Below are 20,486 nucleotides of genomic sequence, written 5' to 3' on the forward strand. Positions count from 1 at the left end.
GAAGTGCGGGTGTTGGAGGCGAGGTGGGGGAGAGTTGCCCTTGAAGGGACTCCAGTGGGCCACCTCTCACAGCTGATTCCCAGACGTGAGAGTGACGGAAGCGAAGCCCCTCACTTGATAAGGCCTGGGGTCTCAGGAAAGCCCACCCAGAGGAGGGCAGCGTGTACGAGCGAAAAGCTGGAGAGCTGGTGCCCTGCAGAGGCCCCGGGCAGCGCCGTGACGGCTGACGCCTCTTGAAGCCAAGGGGAGCCTGGCGCCGGCACTCCAGGTGTGCAGCGAGGGCGGGGTTGGCGGTGGAAGGTAACAGAGGCTCGGGGTCTCTGCCGCCTGGAGGTACATTTTAAGTGTTCACTGCACACTCAAAACAGGGAGCACCCACCACCCCTCCCGAGGCAGCCGTGTGCTGCCTCTTTGGTCGCGGCAGAGAGCTGCTGGAGGTGTTCGCTGGGTATGCCTGAGGCCTTTACTGGGAAAGCAGAAGTCGGAGCCCTCCTCCCGGCCGCCCCCGACCGCTGAGTCGCTGAGCCGGCACCCAGCCGTCCGCTGCCTGATGGGACTCCCAGCAGTGAGAGAAGGTGGGGAGAACTGGAGAGAGACCCACCTGTTTGCTCGCAGGATGCCGTTCGAGGGAGGCACCCAGCAGCGGCCGGGCCTCCGGAAGCTTCTGTGGGGCGCCCCAGAGAACTCCAGCCGGAGAAGACGCCCTCAGTCGCTGGCGTACGGGGGTCACTTTCGCACCCTCTGGGGTGGTTGGACGTTTCGGCACCATGCATGCAGTTTATGCTAAAGAGAAAAGCGGTCACTTTGCAGAATTCTGCTCTGCAAGTCATTAGGGAGAAAAAAAGATCATTCGGTATGGCCAAAGTTACAGGATAGGATAACTGGAAACAAACAGCATAGAGAAGCAAACACAGTGATGAGACAACTTCAAGCTGGGTGAACCCAGCATCCAAATCCGAGCTGCCCATCCTCAGATACGATGCATGTGTCAAGGGTACAGCTTATTGCTCAAAACTCAAAACACCCTAGGGGCTGGCACTGTGGCGTGGAAGGTGAAGCCTCTGTCTGCATCCCACCTGGGCGCTGGTTCAAGACCCTGCTGCTCCACTTCCAATCCAGCTCTCTGCTATGGCCTGGGAAAGCAACAGAGGATGTCCCAAATGCTTGGGCCCTGCACCCACGTGGGAGACTGAGAAGAAGAGCTGGCTCCTGGCTCCGCATCAGCCCACCTCCAGCCATTGCAGCCATTTGGGGAGTGAGCCAGTGGGTGAAAGATTCTCTTTTCTTCTCTCTCTCTGCCTCTGCCTTTCAAATAAATAAACATTTTTTAAAATTCTAAGATTATTACTTGTTTATTTGAAAGGCAGAGTTAGAGGGGAAGAGAATCTTCCATCCACTGTTTCCCCTCCCGACGTGGCCACAATGGCTGGGGCTGGGGCTGGGGCTGGGCCATGCCAGCACCAGGGACTCCATGCAGTCCTCCCACGGGGGGCAGGGGGAGCAGGGGCCTGAGTCCTTGGGCCACTTTCTGCTGCCTTCCCAGGCGCACCAGTAGGGAACGGCACTGGAAGTGAAGTAGCCGGACTCAAGCTGGAGCGCGTGTGGGATGCTGGCGTGGCAGGTGGCCGCTGACCCGTCACCACAAGGCTGGCCCCTGCCCTGTCTTTACTGTGTTTCAGGATAAACATTCCAAATTCACGAGGGAAAGTTCTTTATAAAATATCCCAATTAGCGTGAAAAGAAACTAAAACCTTCGGAAAACACGACTTGGGTGGACATTGGCACAGCAGTCAAGGTGCCCCCTCGGGTGCCTGCATCCCCCGTGTGCAGGGCCTGGCTCACGGTCCAGCTCCACCTCTGAGCCCGGCTTGCTGCTTACGCACGCTCCGGAAGGCAGCAGGTGACGGCTCGGGGACTTGGGTTCCAGGCTCCTGGCTTTGGCCAATCCCAGCCCCAGCTGTTGTGAGCGTTTGGTTAGTGAACCGGAGGATGGGAGATTTCTGTTTGATCTTTCAAATAGAATTTTTTGTGATTCCTAATAAAATAGCTTGGGCGTATGTTACCAGTGAGTCAAACCAGCAGGGGAGGCCGAGGGGGGAGCTTGGCAGTGGGGGGATCAGGCTATCGCGTCCCAGTGGCACACACGTGTGCCTCCTGACCGGCCACTGCAAAGGGCTTGGGCCCGGATTTGGCCTCCAGCCTAGAGGTAGAGGAGCAAGTTCAGTGACCCCATGAGGAATAGAGAAATCTAGAACAGGAGACATTGTGCAGGAAAGGGACCTGCTCTTCAGCCATCGGTGGTGGGAGCAGGAAGGCGAAGGGAGAGAGGGTAGCATTTCCATATGGAGGTCGGGGTCCCCACGGCCTTGTGGGCCTGGCTCTGCACCGGTTACCTACAGAAGGTTGTCTGAGCCTGCGGGGGGCACCTGACCCAGAAAATCCCAGGCACGTTGGGCCTGGGGGTGGGTCCCGTGGGTCCCAGGCAGCTCGGGGTCCCTGCACGCAGGCACTGGCCTAAGGATTTCAATCTTCACAAAACAGTAAGAACATCCTTACTTTTCACTAAAAATAACTTACAGATTTGAGAGTCATTAAAAAAAATAAGGCGTTTTACAGGTGAGCTGTGGGTTCAAGGCAGATGAATGTATATCCCTAGGTTGAAGGGTTTTTCTTTTCCTTTTTTTTTTTTTTTTTTGACAAAGTGGATAGTGAAACAGAGAGAGACAGAGAGAAAGGTCTTCCTTTTTGCCGTTGGTTCACCCTCCAATGGCCGCTGTGGCCTGCGCATCTTGCTGATCCGAAGCCAGGAGCCAGGTGCTTCTCCTGGTCTCCCTGGACTTGGGCCATCCTCCACTGCACTCCCGGGCCATAGCAGGGAGCTGGCCTGGAAGAGGGGCAACCAGGATAGAATCCGGCACCCCAACCGGGACTAGAACCCAGTGTGCCGGCGGAGGATTAGCCTGTTAAGCCACGGCGCCGGCCTAGAAGGGTTTTTCTAAGCATGACACCAAAGTAGAATCTGGACCCAGGAATGAAAAATGGGTAGGTTTCAGGGAAGATAAACCGGATACGTGGTGACCGGCAGGCATACCCGAGCTGAGATAACCAGCTTTAAACTCCTGCCCTGCCAGTGCGGGGTGAGGTGCCCAGGCCACGATCCCGGGGCTCGGTCTCTGCGTCAGCCGCACCAGCTCCTTTCTGGGTGCCGCTGCTGGGGCCTCTGTTCAAGCCCCTTCTCCTCTAACCGCGCCGTCTGCCCTTGTCCACTCCCCCACCACCACGCCATTGTCCACACTGCGGCTAAAGGGACTTGGAGAAGAGAGACGTGGTTATTTCCTGCTCTGCTTAAAACCGCGCTAGCTTCCCACTGCCCACAGATGCGACGCAGCCCCTCCCCAGCCTGCGGCCCCCTTCGCACTGCCCCCCCAACCCCACTATGGTCGCAGTAAACTGATGGCTGCATCTCCGATGCCACTCAGACCGCCGGGCGTTTGCAGCCCTGGGTCCTGCGGGGAGATCGGCCCCACCAGATTCTAGAACGTCGTTGGCGGGCTGGGTCGAGTCCCAGCGGCTCTGCCTCGGACGCCGTTTGCTGGACACCCTGGGAGGAAGCAAGCCAGGGTCCAGCGCTCCGGCCCGGCCACCTGCGAGGGGGACCTGGAGGGACTGCTGGAGGGGCTCCTGGCGCTGGCCTGGCCGGCCCTGACTGCTGTGGGGGCTGGGGAGTAAGCTGGTGGATGGAAGGCCTCTCCCTGCCTTTCAAATGCAAGGAAAAAGGAATTTAAGACAATGGGATGAGGTGCGCGCCGCTCTGAGCGCTCAGGCTGCAGTGCCCAGGAGTTCGGACACCGCCCCGGCCAGAGAAGGGCATTCACCAATAAAACGTTGTACCGAGCGAGGACGCGGCCGCGTGCGCAAACGCGCGTGGCCGGAGAGGGACCGCCTGTAACCGGCCCACGCATCCTCGCGGGGCTGAGTCCACGGCGAATGTTAAAAGGCAACGCCAGGGCTCCCCCCCCACCCCCGGCCCCTGGCGGCCGGCCGCGCGTGGGCAGCGGGCAGCCTCGGCCGCAGGGGCAATGCTGCGGTGCTGGAGCCCTCGCGCCCCCGCCGGCCTCCACGAAACCCCCGGCCCACGCGGGTCCTGGCTGTCTCTCCCATCACGGGCGCCTGCGCTGCGTGGACAGAGCCCCGCCGCACTCGCCCGAGCCTTGCTGCGACGCACCCACGCATAGCGCGCGCGTGGCGTCCGCTCGTCCACGGGGCGCGCGTCTGCAGGCCACAGTCCCAACAAGACTGCCCACGTGGGGCCAGGCTCCGTCCAGAAGAAAAGGAACATTAACCGCGACCGAGGAACGCGGGGAAACGTAGCTAAGCGCTATGTAAGATGGAAGACTGCGCTGGTTTCATAAACAAACACAAAAGTGCAAGACAAACTCGCCTGAGTCCACTCCACCCCAGATGGGACTCGAACCCACAATCCCTGGCTTAGGAGGCCAGTGCCTTATCCATTAGGCCACTGGGGCTTCGCGCAACCGGCGCCTGATTACATGCCTCTTGAGCTGTGACGCCGCGGGCTGCGTGATGACGTCACCGGGACGCCTCCGGGGAGCCCGCCTTCCGGGCTCTGAGGCCGGGCTCCGGCGCCGGCTGGCTGACGAGAACCGGAACGTGCCGGCCGACCACGGGGGACCCACGCGCTCTCCACGAAGGACCATGTACACGCGTGGGCTTGCCCGCTGCCCCGCGGCGCCGGGCCACTCCCTGCGGGCCGCTGCGCGCCGCGATCCGCGTCCGACTGCGGATCGGAAGCCGCAGGTTCGAGTCCCGCCGTCGGCTTGGCTTCTGGGGCGCGAGCTGACCGCCCCGGAGTCCGCTCCTCCCGGGGACCCGGGGGGGCGCGCGGCCGTCCCGGCGGCACGGGCTCCGGCCAGGCCATCACAGCCTGCGCGCAGCAGCCGTTTTGTCGCGCCCCAGTGGCCTAATGGATAAGGCACTGGCCTCCTAAGCCAGGGATTGTGGGTTCGAGTCCCACCTGGGGTGGTGAGCGCGGCCCGGGGCCACATTTTCTTGCCAGGGGCCGCGGCCTCAGCGGTCACCCACTCTGGCTGCGGAGCCGCCACGCGCCCGGAGTCGTGCGGTTCTGGCCGTACCTGCCCCTTAGCCCTCCCTCCCATTCCCGATGAGAACCATACGGGAAATTTACTCGAACGAAAGCTGGCGCCGGGGGCAGAGACCCGGTGAGTCCCGTGCAAGCGAGTCGAACCGGAAGCCTGAGTCATTCCTAGAATCCCTGGGTAAGGGGAGTCCAAAAAAACAGAGGCCCTACCCCAGGTGGGACTCGAACCCACAATCCCTGGCTTAGGAGGCCAGTGCCTTATCCATTAGGCCACTGGGGCCTGCGGCACGTGGCTGTCTGCCTGCTCGGCCCTAATGGGCCGTCCGAGCACCTGCTAAGCCGGCCCCGAAGGCGCGCGGGCCGGGGGCGAGCGCACTGCACGGACACGCACCGTGGAGCCCGGGCACCCCACGCGGGGGTCGCCGGCACCCCGCGGAGTCGGAGGGCTTTCCCTCCCCACCTGCATCCAGAGAGCTGATGGAGACCCAGGGTTTCGGGACGGAATGTACGAGAACGGACAAGCCGCGGTGCTGGAGCCGGACCGAGCCCAGGCGAGCGCTCCGGTCCGCTCCCCGGTCCTCGCCCCCGAGTCCGGGAGACCCCACCCACCCTCCTCCCTGAGAGAAGAGCTTCCCAGCCCCTCCGCACCCGCGGGGCCCCGCCCACGCCCACGGAGCCCCGGCCCGGCCGTGGAGTCCGTGGTCCGTCCCCTCCGCGCCCGGTCCGTCTGCACAGGAGAAGCCTCCCCGTCCGGTGTCCAGGCAGAAAGGACAGAGGCCACGTGTCCCATGCTACAGCCATAAATAGGAAAGGCAGCAGCCGCGTGGAAATTCACCCTAGCGCTTCTCGCCTTTGACGTGGTCAGAACACAGTGAGGAAGACGTTTACGACGTTAAACGCTGGGGTGATGAATTGTAATAAATCGACCTGAAAGAAAACTAAGATTTTTTAAAAATTGATTCGAGTCCCAGCTGCTCCACTTCCGATCCCACTCCCTGCTGAAGCCCCTGGGAAAGCAGCAGAAGATGGGCCAGGTCCTCCGGCCCCTGCACCCACGTGGCAGACCCAGATGGAGCTCCTGGCTCCTGGCTTTGGCCTGGCCCGGCCTTGGTCGTTGCTGCCATTTGGGAAGTGAACCAATGGATGGAAAACCTCTCTGTCTATCCCACTCTCCCTGTTTGTAACTCTGCCTTTCAAACAAATTGAAATGGGGGGAGAGAGAGAGGGAGGGAGGGGGAGAGAGGGAGAGGGAGGGAGGGAGAGAGGGAGAGGGAGGGAGGGAGAGAGGGAGAGAGTCTTCCACCTGCTTATTCACTCTGGGCCATGCTGGAGCCAGGAGCCTGGAACTCCCCAGCGGGGTCTCCCATGTGGATGAGGGTCCGAGCACTCGGGCCCCCTCCCACCGCTCTCCCAGGTGCGTTAGCAGGGAGCTGGATCAGAAGCGGAGCATGGGGACTCCAGTGGAGGCTCGCGTGGGAGCTGGTGTTGCATGTGGCAGTTTTAACCGGCTGTGCCATGAGGCGCCCCCCCCCCCCCATGTAAAACAGGTTAAAAACCCAGCCTGTGCCTGCATGGAGACCTCACCTGTCCCCCCCAGTGATGCCGGCCACAGGGCCTTAGGGACATTGTTTCTCTGTCCCGAACGCATTTTTCCCATCCTTCCAGCGCGTGCGCTAGTCTGCTGAGTGAGCAGGCAGGCCAAGTGCCGACAGGCCTCGGGTGCCAGCAGGTGCACGGCCACTTGGGTCAGGATACAGCCCCCCCACCCCCACCCCGCGGCAGGAGCCAGCTCCTGGTGCAGAACCCCCCCTCCCCTCCCACTACGAACTTGTCTTTGCTTCGGCGTCACGTAGGAACTGTAGCCTTGTGGGGCGGCCGCTTTCGCTCAACCCTCTTTGGGGGTCGCCTGTGTGCCTTGTGCTGCACTCAGCATTTTCTTTAAATATCCAGCTCTGCCCCCGCCCCCGCCCCCTTCGGTTTCTCTTCGCCTCTGCATTTCTTCAAAGCGTTTCCGTGTGGCTTCACGGGGCCTCTGGGCCCAGCGCTGTGCCCCGGGTCACCCACAGGGACACCGACTCCGCTGCCATCCGTGCAGGCACCCCCAGGTTCTGCCTGGCCTCACTCACCTGCGCCCCTCCGTGGCGGCCCAGGGCACTGCTCAGGTTCCATTTCTCAGGCCCCCTGGGCTCTGACACTTCCTCTCCCCACCCCTGACGGCCACTGCCCAGTGTCCAGCATGGGTTGCAGACTACACAGGGGGCACAGCTGGCTGGCCTATGCCCACCGCCCTGCCGGCTCTCCTTGCCCTGTCCTGGGCAGACCCATCTTCCCAACAGCCTCTCCAGGGGTCCAGCACCCCAGGGTGGCCAACGCCTGTCCTCCATGGGACCCCTGGCGAGGCCGTCACTCCTGTGCCTCCCACAACCCACTGAGCCTGTTTTGTTACTAGAACCCGGGGTCATTTTTCTCCTTGGCTTTTACTGTCGCCTGAGCAAGTATCAATTCTCGGGAAAAGGCTCTGCTGCCGGCTGGTTTCTGGCCCAGTGCTCGGCTCCCGGCGCATGTTTGCTGACCGAGTAAACGAAAGGACGCCGCAGTCCTGGGCGGGCGCCTGGGCTCCGGTCAGCTGAGTGCCTTCAGGCCAGGGTCCTGTCCTCCAGCCCCTTTGCAGAAGTCACAAAGGACTCCCACGAAGGCCAAGGCGCTCACTCACGTAAGCCGCCTGCCCTAGCACGGCTCGCGGGACAGGACAACGCGCAACAGTGTTTGTCGAGGGGACGAGATCAAAACGCCACGGAACATTCTAAGAAATCCCTATGCGCCAGGGTCTGCTGTGGCTGCGGCAGCCGGGGGGCTCTCCCCTGTCCTGGCTCGGCCCTCCTGCCCAGGAGCCCACTGCCGGCGCAGCCCCACCCCGGCACCCGACTCCTCCCCACTCCAGCTTCAAACGGAGCTCTCTGCCGCGGGCCTCTCCCTCCAGGCTCGCCACCCCCCTTCCCTGTCACCCCCTCCCCTCCCAGGGCAGAGGCCACAACCCGCTCCTGGCTCCCCTGCCCGACTCCGCACTGAGGCAGCGAGGCGGCTCCCGGCGCAGGGAAGGGCAGGGAGTCTGTTCTGGGGTGACCGAGAGGGGCACTGCTGGTCGGAAATTTATTTTACTGCAGCTGACACGCAAGGCTGGACGACACGCTGACAGCCCACGTCGACCTCCGCGCCCGTGCCCGTGCCCACGGTCCAGCGAGCATTCTCGCGATGGCACCAGCGCTGTAGCTCGCACGGCAGCAGAAACGGACAAACGTCTCCTCTCCCGGGGCCGGCTGCCCGGGTTCAGTCCACGTCCACCCTCCTGCTGGCCTTGAGGGCCGAATGCGCTCTCTTCTGCCGCAGCCTCGCCCGGTTCCTGTTTTCTATCCTGAAGACAAAAGGATCACAATGAGGCTCAAAGGCCCAACCCTGCTTTGCGAGGTGGTGACAGGCTGGAAGCCCGTGGGTGCTGCCATGGGCCGGAGCCCTCTCCCCGCCCGCCTGCCGGCTGGGAGGCCTCGCTCTACACTGCTCCTGTGACCTGGGTGGTCCCCCCCCCATGAATCAGCCGCCGGCAGAGGGGCGTTCCCGGCACCTGGCTCTCCAGAGCTGGGCGTCCTCCTTGGACGGCTCCTTGGGCGTCTGGCTGGCCTCGGCGATCAGCTCTCGGATTTTCTGCAGGCAATCCGCCAGATTCCGGAACTGATACCGGCTGCTTTCCGAGGTGACAATCAGCTCTCCGCACCTGTTGATCTTATTCTTATGCTGCAGAGAAGAGAGGAAGAAGCAGGATCCTACGGAGTGGGGGGGAGTGGGGGCTGGAAAGCCGTGGAGGGCGTGCGGGGAGGGGGCGGCGGTTACCGTGACGGCGATCCTCCCCCGCACGGGCTCTGCGATCCAGTCGGCAGTGGCCAAATGGAACCTCACTTCAGCCTTGGAGTTCACTGTGGGTGCGAAGGCGGCAGCATGGGTCCCGGTACAAAGGGGGCCACGCACCCGACCCCGTCCACCTCAGCCCACGTCCCGGTTGGACGGGCACGGAGCCCGCAAAGACCCAGAGGCGCCTCTGGACCACAATGGACGTCTGGCCATTCAGGGCCCAGGGCTTCGCTCGTGGGGGCCGCCCCTCCCCCACCCCTCACTGGTTCTCTTTGTTTCGCCTCACAAGCCGGTCCTGGTCCTAACCGCCCCCAGCGGAGAGCCCGAGTCCAGGGAAGAAGGAGGATTATTGTGAGCCGGCAGTGTTTCAGCTTCTGCTGAGAAATCCCTTTATCCCCGGGGGTGTGAGCACAGGGCCCCTCAAGCCCTCTGGGAGCTCGGCTTGAAGAACAGGGGGCGCCGGTACCTTTGTTCACGTTCTGGCCCCCAGGCCCGCTGCTCCGACAGTACGAGATGGTCAGGCGGTCTGGAAAACAAGCAGGTGCGCACATAGAACCACCTGTCCCGTGGCCACACATGCAACCGCTCACTCGCCGTGGGCCTGGCTGTCCCCGTCGCTCATGCCCCTTCCAACGGCACCAGCAGGCTGGTGGCTGCGGCGGGCGGAGCAGTCGGAGCCAGGGTGCAGTCACGGGCGAGCGGCTGCCCGGGACACAGACAGCACAGCAGGTCCGGGTAGGACCTGGCCGTCTGCCTCAGCCAGCACAGCCCACCGACGCCTGGCCAAGCCCCGGGTCATCTGTTTTCAGGCAAGGGCTCCTGTTCAAGCGGCCTTCACACAGACCGGGGACGTGGTGCACGTGGACTCCGCGTAGGCTGTCAGCGCCGAGCGGGCACGCCCATGCCGACCTCCCCCCCTCACCTGCTGCCTCGGCCCCGGGGCGGCGAAGAGCAGCCTCGCCAGGCGGTGGGGACCCCTGTTAGCACTGTGGCGCAGTAGCTTCCTCCCCTGGAAAAACCCAGGTAAACCCATCCTCTGACGGCGTAGCAAGTGCACCCGGCCCCACACGGGAACACTCCACGTGGTGCCTGGAGCCACACGGGCCACGTGGGCCAGGCTGATGGCACCGGCTGAGGCCTCCACAGAACAGGAGGCCTGGTGACCCTCCTGGCTGCCGGTTCTGCTGAGATGCGAGGCGTCCTCCTCCCCTCCGCACACCCTCAGGGCGCAGCCTCGAGCTACAGGGCGGCCGAGGCCCTGGGGTGTCTTCCCCTGTGCTGCTGTCAGCTGGGCTCAGTTTCACCCTGCGCGAGGGCCACAGGGAGCGCGCGCCCCTGGCTGCCCTTCCTGGCGCGCTCTAGGGGACCCGACACTCTGAATCTGAGGAGCTCAGGGCTTCTCTCTCGGCCACGGCCGCTGGGCCTCGCAGGCGCCGGGCAGGTGCTGATTCCTAAAGTGATGCCATCGGCGGCCAGAGCGGTGGTCCACGGGCAACATCGGCGCCCCGACGGAGCCCCGGCTGTCCTGCCTCCAGTCCGGCTCTTGGCAAATGTTCCTGGGAAAGCAGCAGCAGACGGCCCAGGTGTTTGGGCCCCTGCACCCACGTGGGAGACCTGGGCGGAGTTCTCCTGGTTTCGGCCTGGCCCAGCCCCAGCTGTTGTGAGCATGTGGGGAATAAAGTCAGGCTAATGGCAGTCCCCCAGCCCTGTCCCCAGCCAGCACGTCCGCCTTCTCTCTCCACCCTCCGAGGCAGTCATGGCGTCTCCTGTCCACCCTTGTAGACGTGCGGACGAGGGCGGTCACCCAGGTTTGTACTGTGAAAGGCAAACGGAGCCTTGTTTCCCACACCGTCCACCCAGCTGTGTCTAGACTGTTCCGTGTCACCGGCACGTGACAGGGCGTGTGGCGCCCTGCAGAGCACCCAGGAGTGGCTGCACCCTCATTTGTTCGCCAGGCGAAATAAACCCACAAGGACTCCACTTCTGCACGGCCAGAGATGGTTTTCTTTATCTGGGCTGCAGAGATGTGGAAGGGCAAATGACTGCTTTTTAATTGAAAAAAAAAAATCTTCATTTTCCCTATTTGGAAGGCAGAGAAAGAAACAGCGAGTGAGCTGTCTCGCACTCACTGCCCTAAGTCCCACAACAGCTGGGGCTGGGTGAGGCCGAAGCCAGGAGCCCGGAACTCAATCCAGGTCTCCCACAGGGGAGACCAAGCCGTCACCCGCTGCCTCACGGGGTCTGCATTTGCAGGGGCCTGAGCTGAGACTCGCACCCGGCACTCTCACAGGGGACGTGGGCATCGCGAGCAGCGTCTGTGCCCAACACCCTCCCGGCTGATTGTTAATGAAACACAATCACTTACCTAGAGGGATGTCCCCGCCGGCTTGCTTTGCGTCCTCCTGCAACATAACGCACACAGCGTCACAGAAGCCTCACCTGCTGGGCGACCCTGGCTGGCGCCGGGCAACAAGGAGATGCTGTCAGGTGTCCACACGAAGGTGATGCCGGGCTGTTCCAGGTCCCGGCAAGGCCAGCCCATCGGGATGCAGGAGAGGCGCCCCCACCGGGACCACCTCAGCAACGCTCCTCTGGGAAGAAGGAACCGACGTCTCCAACCTTCCTGGCCCCTGGGCGCCACCGGAGGGCTGACCCGTGGCTGAGGGGACCGGAGGGCCAACCCGTGGCTGAGGGGAAGCCACGGTGCGCGCTCATCAGGGAGACTCTGAAAGCAATGCCATCTACTGGGCTGGAGTGAGAAGCCCACAGTGGGCGCCTGCTGCCCCTGCGGCCATGGGGGGCTCGGCTGGCAGGGGCGGGTGGGCCTGCCTCCAACAGGGATGGGGCTCCTGTCCACGCCTCCTCCTATAGCAGGGCCCTTCAGCTTCAGCTCCTGGGTGTGCAGAGCAAACTCCACCCCCACCGAGGCTTGTCCGGCCTCCAGGCCAAGGGCTCCAAATCCGCACGTCTCTGGCTGCCTGCACCCTTCTGTGTTTCAGAAACTGGGGTGGAGGCCGGCGCCGTGGCTTAACAGGCTAATCCTCTGCCTTGCAGCGCCGGCACACCAGGTTCTAGTCCCGGTTGGGGCGCCGGATTCTATCCGGGTTGCCCCTCTTCCAGGCCAGCTCTCTGCTATGGCCCGGGAAGGCAGTGGAGGATGGCCCAAGTCCTTGGGCCCTGCACCCGCATGGGAGACCAGGAGAAGCGCCTGGTTCCTGGCTCCTGGCTTCAGATCAGCGAGATACGCCGGCCGCGGCAGCCATTGGAGGGTGAACCAACGGCAAAAAGGAAGACCTTTCTCTCTGTCTCTCTCTCACTATCCACTCTGCCTGTCAAAAAAAAAAAAAAAGAAACTGGGGTGGAATCCTCACCCCGCCCCCCTTCCCTTCCTGCTGGGCCAGGCTCCCAGCTGTTCCGTGCCTCCTCCTTTCTCCATTGCTAGCACCCGGCCACTCTGAACACTGCCCTGTCTCTGAAATCCCTCCTCTCCTCCCCTGCTGTCCCCTGAAGAAAATACCGTCAGCGGCAGAACACCAGCTGCGCCGGCTCAAACTCGAACCGTTAGGTAGGAAGGACACGAGCCCCTGCGCCTGAGAGGGGTGCAAGGAAAACAGAGCTTCCACGGAAAGGCACAGAGCGGCCTGGTATCTTCTACTACAAAGCCCTGCCCGTACCCGTACCCCAGTCACTTTATAGGTGGTCCCAGCCTTCCCCCAACCAAAGCACCCCAGAATCCTCTCTGCCGAGCACCAAGGGGCTGCCCAATCTGATATCACTGGGATATCCTTAAGAGGAATTTTACCCAGGGCTGGCACTGTGGCACAATGGGTACAGCCACCGTCTGCAGTGCCAGCATCCCATTTGGGTGCCGGTTCTAGTCCCGGCTGCTCCTCTTCCAATCCAGCTCTCTGCTATGGTCTGGGAAAGCAGTGGAAGATGGCCCAAGAGATTGGGCCCCTGAACCCACATGGGAGACCCAGAAGAAGCTCCTGGCTCCTGGCTTTGGATCAGTACAGCTCCAGCCATTGCGCCCATTTGGGAAGTGAACCAGTGGATGGAAGATGCCTCTCTCTCTGCCTCTCTATAACTCTGCCTTTCAAATAATAAATAAATAAATCTTAAAAAAAAAAAAAAAAAGGAATTTTACCTTTCTCAGACCCAGCAAGCCCTGTGTCCAGGAGAAGAGGGAAGGGCGAAGGAGAAATGGTGGAAAGACCTGGACCCCATTCCTTCACAAGCCGGGGTCTGAATACGGACTGCGTGCTCCGCCCTTTCTTGAGACGCCTGCCTGGTTTGTCAGGTGTCGTTCTCTGCCACCCTGCTTACCACCACTGTCTCAGGTCTGAGCTCCTTCTTGTGCAGAGACGAGAACCTCTTCTCTCATCTCCGCTGGCTAAGCCTCCTTCCTCGACTCCAGCCCTGTGGACACAGCGGGTGCCCCAGGCCTGCTCTGGGATGCCGGGGCGCGCCTCCCACCCAGGGCTCCTCCCTCCCTAAGGATCTGAAGGAGCCCCAAGTCCTCCACTCACGCCCTGAGGCTCCTCCCACGAAGCAGGAGTCTGGCTGGCTGCTCACGGCTGCACCTGCTATGCACGAAACACCGCCCGACACAGTGGGTTCGCGGTAAGGTGTTATTGAATGAACGACGAGTAGCGCCCCTTTCTCATCTCAGTTAATGCTAACTCCTTTCCACTGCTCAAGGCCCCAGGCTTCAATTCCTCTTATTCTCACTTTTGTATCCAATCCATGAGCAAATCCTGTAGGCTTCCCCTTCAGAATGTATCCAGGATCTGACCACTTCCTGTGACTCTGCCTGCTCCACCCTGCCCGTCCTCTCTCCTGCCTCCAGTCTGACTGCTCAGCCACCCGCTCTCCGCAAGGCACTGTGCGAGGGCTGGCCCTTATCCAGCCAAGGTGCACCATCCTGCTCTGTGCCCCAATCCCTCCAACGAGTCCCCATCCCTCAGCGGGAATGCTGGAGGCCAGGCGGCCTTGCAAACAGGCCTGCCCCACCCACCCTCCTCCGCCTCAAGCCTGCTGCACCGGCGTTCCCTCTGCCTGGGACTGTGGCCTCTCCCCGTTCCCGGAGGCCTTGGGTTGGCTTCTTCCAGGTCATCACTCAATGCCAGGGGCTGCCCTAGACCGCCCTACTTAACACTGCAAACCCACTCCCTACGTCTAGCGGGACCTGTTCTCTCCGAACTACCATCTCACCATTCCGTGTTCCCTACTTATTTGAGGTATGGCCTGACTCCTTGCACGAGAAGTTTTGCTTTGCTGGCTACCGCAGCCCCTGGTGTCGGTTTGTGGGATGATGGAAGAAGGAACGCCTACTCCATTTGGGCGCAACTGCACCTGCACGCAAGAGAGCGCAGTGCACGCATCCTGCAGGATTCCCCTGTTGTCTCAGGGGCGCCGGGAAAACGCGACCTTCCGAAAGGTAGCCCACGCCCTGGCAGCCTCTGGCCGGCGCTGACCCCCTTGGGAGGGCCAGGACGCGAGCGCGCCAAGGCCACCAGCCCGTCCAGAGGCCTCTCCGGGCGCCCGCAAGTCTCCAGCCACGCCAGGCACCACCGCCCAGCCCTCTCCCACGACGACCGCCACGTTCCCCGCGCGGCGGCCGCCTCCACGCAGCCCCTTCGCCCAGCCCATGGCCCCGCTTCCGGTCGTCACCTAGCAGCGGCCGGAAACGCCCCTTGCGCCCTGCCCTTCCGGCTCACCGGGATCCGCCAGGCGGTGTCCCTGCCCTGGGATTCGGGGTAAAGCTTCTCGAGGCTGTAGATGCTCTTAAACTCCGTGCCGTCCGCCTGCTTGTGCAGAGCCCGGCGCGGGCAGCGCCCGGGCGGCGACAACAGCAGCCAGGCTCCAGCTCGGCTCAGGCCCGAGCGAAGGCACAGGGCGGCCGCCATGTTCTGGTCTCCGGGCCACTTCCGGGCGGCGCTCTTCGCTCGCGGTCCGCAAGCTCGCAGTGCCCGCGCGACTTTGGTTCCGCCCTGTTGCTGGGGCCCCGCGCAGGGACGCGGCGAGCTGGGCTCGCGGCGATGCTACCCAGGCAGCGGCCTGCGGGAGGCCTGGTCGGCTTGAGGGGGACACTGGCCAGGCAGCGGACCGACGTGAAAGCAACCCTAAGCCCTCCAGAAACATCTCTTCTTTTTGGAGTCGGTTCCCTCCGCCGGGACCGCTCAACGCGCAGACGCAGCTCAGCGGCCCTTGTGCCCACGGGCCGGCTCCTGCCTCCCCCACCCCGCGCCCACCCTGGACCCTGCTCCGCTTCGCCCGTTTTCTTCTTCTTCTGATGCAATTGCCACAGTGGACGCTCCAGGGAGGCCTCTGCTTGGGGCTTGTATCCCAGGCGCTAGAAGATGGCAGGCTTGGGGCGTTTCATAAAAATATGCATAAATTGGCGTCTGTAGGAGTGATTTTTTTGGGAAGAGGGAGAAGCGAAGCTCTGGTGCAGCTGAGTTTTGGGAGCTTCAGGCCGTGTGCTCCCCCAAAGCAAATCCCCCTAGCGCGTGTGGGTGGGGTGACGCCTGCCAGGCAGGAGGGGAGGGGCACAGACCCCAGGGTCCACCATGCGGGACCCCCTCGCCGCCCCCAGCTTTAGGGAGCAGCTGTGTGGGTGGGGGAGACTGGAGAGGTGAGGAGGGGCCGGACACAGCCCAGCCTGGGTGCGGTCGCTTTGCCGCGGAAAACCGAGCTGGGAGAGCGGCAGGAACCACGTCCCTCACCCGAGGGGCTGCCCCTCCTTAGTGACCAGGTCGATTTTTAGGAAAAAGCTAGACGTCCTGGGGATGTGGGCTGATGGAGACAGCTGGGCGGCAGGTCGGGCCTGGACCATCCTGGCACCAGTGAGACGGTGAAATCTTGGAATTAGCGGCTTCCCAGGCGCCGGCTTTGTAAGACCCGACTGGGGAGGGGGTGCGACTGACATTGTCCTCTGGGCTGGAAGGAGATCCTGGGTGCCTCCCCGTCTGCCTTTAGTCCCCAGACCTCAGCGGGAACAGGGGCGTCTCCATGGGGACTGCAGTAAGCCGTTCTGGGCAGAAAAGCCCGAGGGCTGCGAGATTAGAGAAAACGAAGTTGGAAGCAGCTCCAGGCCTGCGCTCACCCAGAGGACAGGGAAAGGAAGCCGCAGGTTTCCAAGGCCCCAGATAAACACAGCCTGCTCGGCCATCTGGTGGCCTGGATTTGGGGAGAAGGGGGGGGGGGCTGAGGAGAGGAGGAGACAGACTCCTGGGAGGCGGCTCCTGTCACCTGCTGCTGCTGAGAACCGTCCAGAATGGGGGCTTCCGGGGTGGGGGGGCGAGCTGAGAGGGGCTGCTTGCTGCCGTGTATAGAAAGGTTTGCGCTGGAATCAGCCTTCTCCATCCTGCTGCTCCCAAGCCTTCAGGAGGGCAACATCCGTGGGGGCGAGGGGAGGTGGGGGGAAGGAAGATAATCACGCCAAGGCAGTCCTGGCACCAAGGAGCTTGCGGATGCCGGTCCCCCGCTACGGCCAGTGAGCTGGGGCCCAGCTCCCCAGGGTAGACCCGCCCAGAGCTCCCCTTTGTCTTCTCAATGGCCCCCAGCAGACTCACAGCTTCGTGGGGACAGGAAACACGCAGTGACATATGCTGGCGTTGGGCAGGTCTGAGTTAGAATCTTCCCCTGTGACCTGGATCTGCTTGCTTAACCTGTATACCGCCCACACCAGTAGGTAAAATGTTTCAAAGCCGTCTCAGAAAGTTGCAGAGGGAGTGAAGCTCAGGTGCCGCGGCTAGCATGGCGCTGGCGCCCGGCACCCAGTCCCCTCCCAGGCTGCAGAGAAAACGCTCGTCAGGTCTCTGCAAGGAGCCTGGGCCCTGGCTCAGTTCTGCTGTGTGCGGACTCGGGGCCGGGCACCATGCCAGCTGCTTTCTCCACCCTTGTCTGCCCAGTCCCTGAAGACAGAGCCGCCCTGGGGAGCTCAGCCCAGGGTCTGCAAGGTGGGTGGAGTCTGCTGGCTGATCGTCCTCACCACGGTGACTCTGGCACTGTGGAGTCTGGGAGGCAGCCAATCCAGGGAGGCCTGAGCGCAGGGGAGGCCAGCAGGGGGACAGAGTGTGCTGGGGCTGGAGGAAGGGGCAGCTGGAAACAGCAGAGGGTGGGCAGGTGGCTGGGGACAGGCCACAGCTTCCTTCTTGGCTGTGCCTGCATGTGAGCCACGTGTGCTCTCCAGCCCTCTGGATACAGGTGACAGCAGCGCAGGACCCTCGCTGTCCAGGTGAGGTGCAAGCCGCTAGCTGGGGACCCAGCGCTGGGCTCCCCACACCACACCCCCAGGAGGCTGCTCCCAGCTCTTTGGGAACCCAGGGAAGGGGCGTTGGCGGGAGGCCCACTTTCCCCCAGCAGGCTCCGAGCTGGACCCCGAACCCAGCTCCGAGGGAGGACTTGGGAAGCTTTTCTTGCACATCCAGGTGGTGGAGGGCCACAGCACTGCGTTTGTGTTTCCTGTCTGCAAACAGGAGAGTGGAGGAGGCAGCAAGAAACGGAGCCCCAAAGATTCTGGAGTGTTTTCTTCTGGCACTGCGGACGACACCTGTGCTGTTGGTCGGCTCCGAGCTGGGGGAGGGACCAGAAAATCCAGCACCGCAGGGGACCCCACGCAGGAGCCCTGGAAGGAGGGTGGGGGCGTTGATAGCATGGAGAGGGCAGATCTTGCAAGGGTGCCCCTTGACCCACACCTGTGGCCGCGTGCCTGGGGCTCTGATGTCTGAGCTGGGGAGGGTTCTCACACTCCAAGTGGCCACTGCCGGGTTGGGAGCGGGCAGGGGGAGCATGGAAGCCGACTTGGCGCACACGCTCTTGTTTCGCTGAGAACAGCCCAGAGGTTGACCGGCTGTGGTGCCAGAGCGAGGCTGGGTGAGCCCCTCCAGGGAGGACTGAACTTTGGGGGACCTGGGTCACAGCCCTGGGAAGGGGTGAGGTGTGAGAGTCTTGAAGGATATGGAAGAGAGGTGTGGGGTCTCCAACACCAGGAGCTGGCCCTCTTGTTCTTGGGGTTGTCCTGTGGCCCCAGTGGACGGCTTGCCAAGGGCTGGTCTGCCTCCCGGACTTTCCAGTTCCCTGGGGGCCTCAGGAGCTGGGCTGGGTCAGTGACTTCTCTTGCTACCATTCCACCTCTGGGTAGCCACCCAGGAGGGCTTCTAACCCCACAACCAATGCTGTCAAAATGCGTCCTGCAGGGGCTGGCGCTGTGGCATAGCAGGTAAAGACACCGCTTGCAGTGCCAGCATCCCATATGGGCACCAGTTCAAGTCCCGGCTGCTCCACTTCCGATCCAGCTCTCTGCTGTGGCCTGGGAAAGCAGTGGAAGATGGCCCAAGTCCTTGGGCCCCTGCACCCGCATGGGAGACCTGGAAGAAGCTCCTGGCTTTGGATCGGTGTAGCTCTGGCCATTGTGGTCATCTGGGTCCCAGCGGTTGGATACCTCTCTCTGCCTCTCATAAATAAATCTTTAAAATGTGCCCTGCAGTTGCTTCTCACAGGTTGAGGGGGCCCAGGCGGGGTGAGGGGCTGCTCCCTTCAAGTCACAGCTGGATCCCTACACCTGTGGATGCCGCCCAACTGCCTTCAGCCAGGGGTTCACCTTCCCCTCATTGCCCCCTCCCTCCCCACCTTGGAAGGGGCTATCCAGACATTTTCTTCCCCGACTGACAATACTGGGCATCTCTCCACGTCACGTTATGTAAGGTGATTCTGGATGCTTGCCTCGCCCAGCGAGCCCACGTGCCCGGCCCTCTTGCAGCCCTGTCCATTGCACCACCTTCGGTTGTTGGTTTTCCACGTGGTTGCTTTTGCGTGGATCTTCTCAACCTGACTCCTCGAGGATGAGGTCCTGTCTGCTGTGCTCACCGCTGTGTCGTGGCTGCGGCAGCTGGCACACACTCAATGTAGCGTCCCTGCACCTGTCACTTGGAGCCGCCTGGTGCCACTCACAAGGAGGCGAGGAGGGGGATCCTCAACACTCAGGCCCTGAGCAGCCTCAGAGGAGGTAGGGGGCCGCAGGGGTGGACTCAGGCCCCCCCCCCCCCACACCACAGTATGTGGGCAGGGAGACAGGCATGTGAGATGCTCGGAGGCCATTTCTGCTTTTAGAATACTGACGCATTTTTTATTAAAGAAGAGAATAAAGCATTTGTAAATATATCTCTCGTGTATGCTTCAGAAGTGATGCTACTCAGTGGCTGCTACAGAGCTGGGGAGCAAACAGGCCGGAGCTCTCCACCATCCCCTCCCCGACAGAGACACAGCGAGGGCCGGGAGCTGCCCAGCCCCAAATGACAGAAGGTCCGACTCGCACAAGCCCAGGGACCCGGCCGCCAGCTCGCGTCACAGTGCCGCCTGGAGGGCAGGGTGGTCTCCAGGGAGGTTGGGCGTGCTTGTTGAGAAAACCCCTTTACCCCTTAGAAATAAATAAGGCATCAAGGTTCCCACTGGGCTCCCAGCACAGAAGCCGGGGCCACCACCTGCCACCGGACGGCTCCGCTCCTCTGACTCCCGGGGTTCCAGGGGAGGCGGCAGACAGAACCAGAAGCCCCGGGCTGTGCGGGGCTCCTCTTAGCTGAAGCTTGAGTCCGTGAAGCCTCAACCCTCCTGGGTGCTCAAGCCCCCTCCCCCACAAAGGACAAGAGGGAAGGAGAGAACATGGTTCTTGTCCTCGTCCCGTTTCAGTACCGTTCAGCGCAGGGTGAGTCCCAGGTAGTCCCCAGGGAAGGGGGGTGAGCATGGACACTGGGCCCTCTGGTTGGTGGCACCTGCCCAGGAGGACGTCCTGGGGGCTGTGACCGGCACCAGGCTGGGCCTGTGGGGAGCATGGAGTGCACGAGATGTCATGGTCCCTGAGTCAGGGGCGGGCACGGAGAGGGGCGGCAGAGGCAGAGGGCAGGCTCCCCACACCTGGCCCCTACAAAGGCTTAGAGCCCAGAAGGCATTTCCGGGGCTGGTCTGCGAGGAGGCTGGCCTGAGGCTCCCTCTTGGCCTCCTGTGATTGGCTACAGATCTGTGGTGAGCGCAGGGAACGCACCAAGGTTGGAGCAGGGGCCATCTGCCACCTGCTCAGGACCCTGGGGGTGGGCAGCTAGCGCTAGGGGAATGACAGCGAGTAGTGCCTGGTGAGAAGCAGTGGGTGGTCCAGGAGACCCCAGAGCCTGCCACAGCCGGCTCCGAGGCCCCCCTTTCAAGTGTTTCCAGTAGCAAGGGGTCGAGGAGACCTTGCATTGCAAATCTCTCAGAAAAATTGAAATTAAAAAAAAAAAAAAAGAGCCAACCGCTACAGAATGGCTTTAGAAGCCTGGCCACCCATCTGAGGGCGAGGCCCAGGGTGAGTAAGCCAGGGCATGGGAAGCCTCGGAGTCCCCGGGGGAGCTGGGACGTTTGGCTTTGATTCGAAGGCAGGACAGGCTGGCCGCCTCCACTTCCGGGGGGACCCCATGCCGCATGGCCT

At 62.4% G+C, this 20,486-nt stretch overlaps 1 protein-coding gene and 3 non-coding genes across 4 annotated transcripts; 1 reads left to right on the forward strand and 3 right to left on the reverse strand.

The window, feature by feature from the left end:
* Nucleotides 1-4,453: 4,453 nt before the first annotated feature.
* TRNAR-CCU (transfer RNA arginine (anticodon CCU)) lies at nt 4,454-4,526 on the reverse strand. The gene has a single exon. It is a non-coding gene; the product is annotated as a tRNA-Arg (tRNA).
* A 444-nt stretch (nt 4,527-4,970) lies between these two features.
* Nucleotides 4,971-5,043, forward strand: TRNAR-CCU (transfer RNA arginine (anticodon CCU)). The gene has a single exon. It is a non-coding gene; the product is annotated as a tRNA-Arg (tRNA).
* Nucleotides 5,044-5,326: 283 nt separating this feature from the next.
* On the reverse strand, nt 5,327-5,399 carry TRNAR-CCU (transfer RNA arginine (anticodon CCU)). Its single transcript has one exon. It is a non-coding gene; the product is annotated as a tRNA-Arg (tRNA).
* Nucleotides 5,400-8,358: 2,959 nt separating this feature from the next.
* MRPL58 (mitochondrial ribosomal protein L58) lies at nt 8,359-14,949 on the reverse strand. The gene is made up of 6 exons (XM_062174955.1): nt 14,743-14,949; nt 11,388-11,424; nt 9,489-9,548; nt 9,005-9,087; nt 8,739-8,908; nt 8,359-8,531 (listed from the first exon to the last, which is right to left on the reverse strand). Exons 1-6 carry the CDS (start codon nt 14,929-14,931, stop codon nt 8,447-8,449), a joined length of 624 nt encoding a protein of 207 aa, XP_062030939.1. The 5' UTR covers nt 14,932-14,949; the 3' UTR covers nt 8,359-8,446.
* Nucleotides 14,950-20,486: the final 5,537 nt, after the last annotated feature.

This window comes from Lepus europaeus, chromosome 18 (genome assembly GCF_033115175.1).
Source record: "Lepus europaeus isolate LE1 chromosome 18, mLepTim1.pri, whole genome shotgun sequence".
Lineage (NCBI taxonomy): Eukaryota > Metazoa > Chordata > Mammalia > Lagomorpha > Leporidae > Lepus > Lepus europaeus.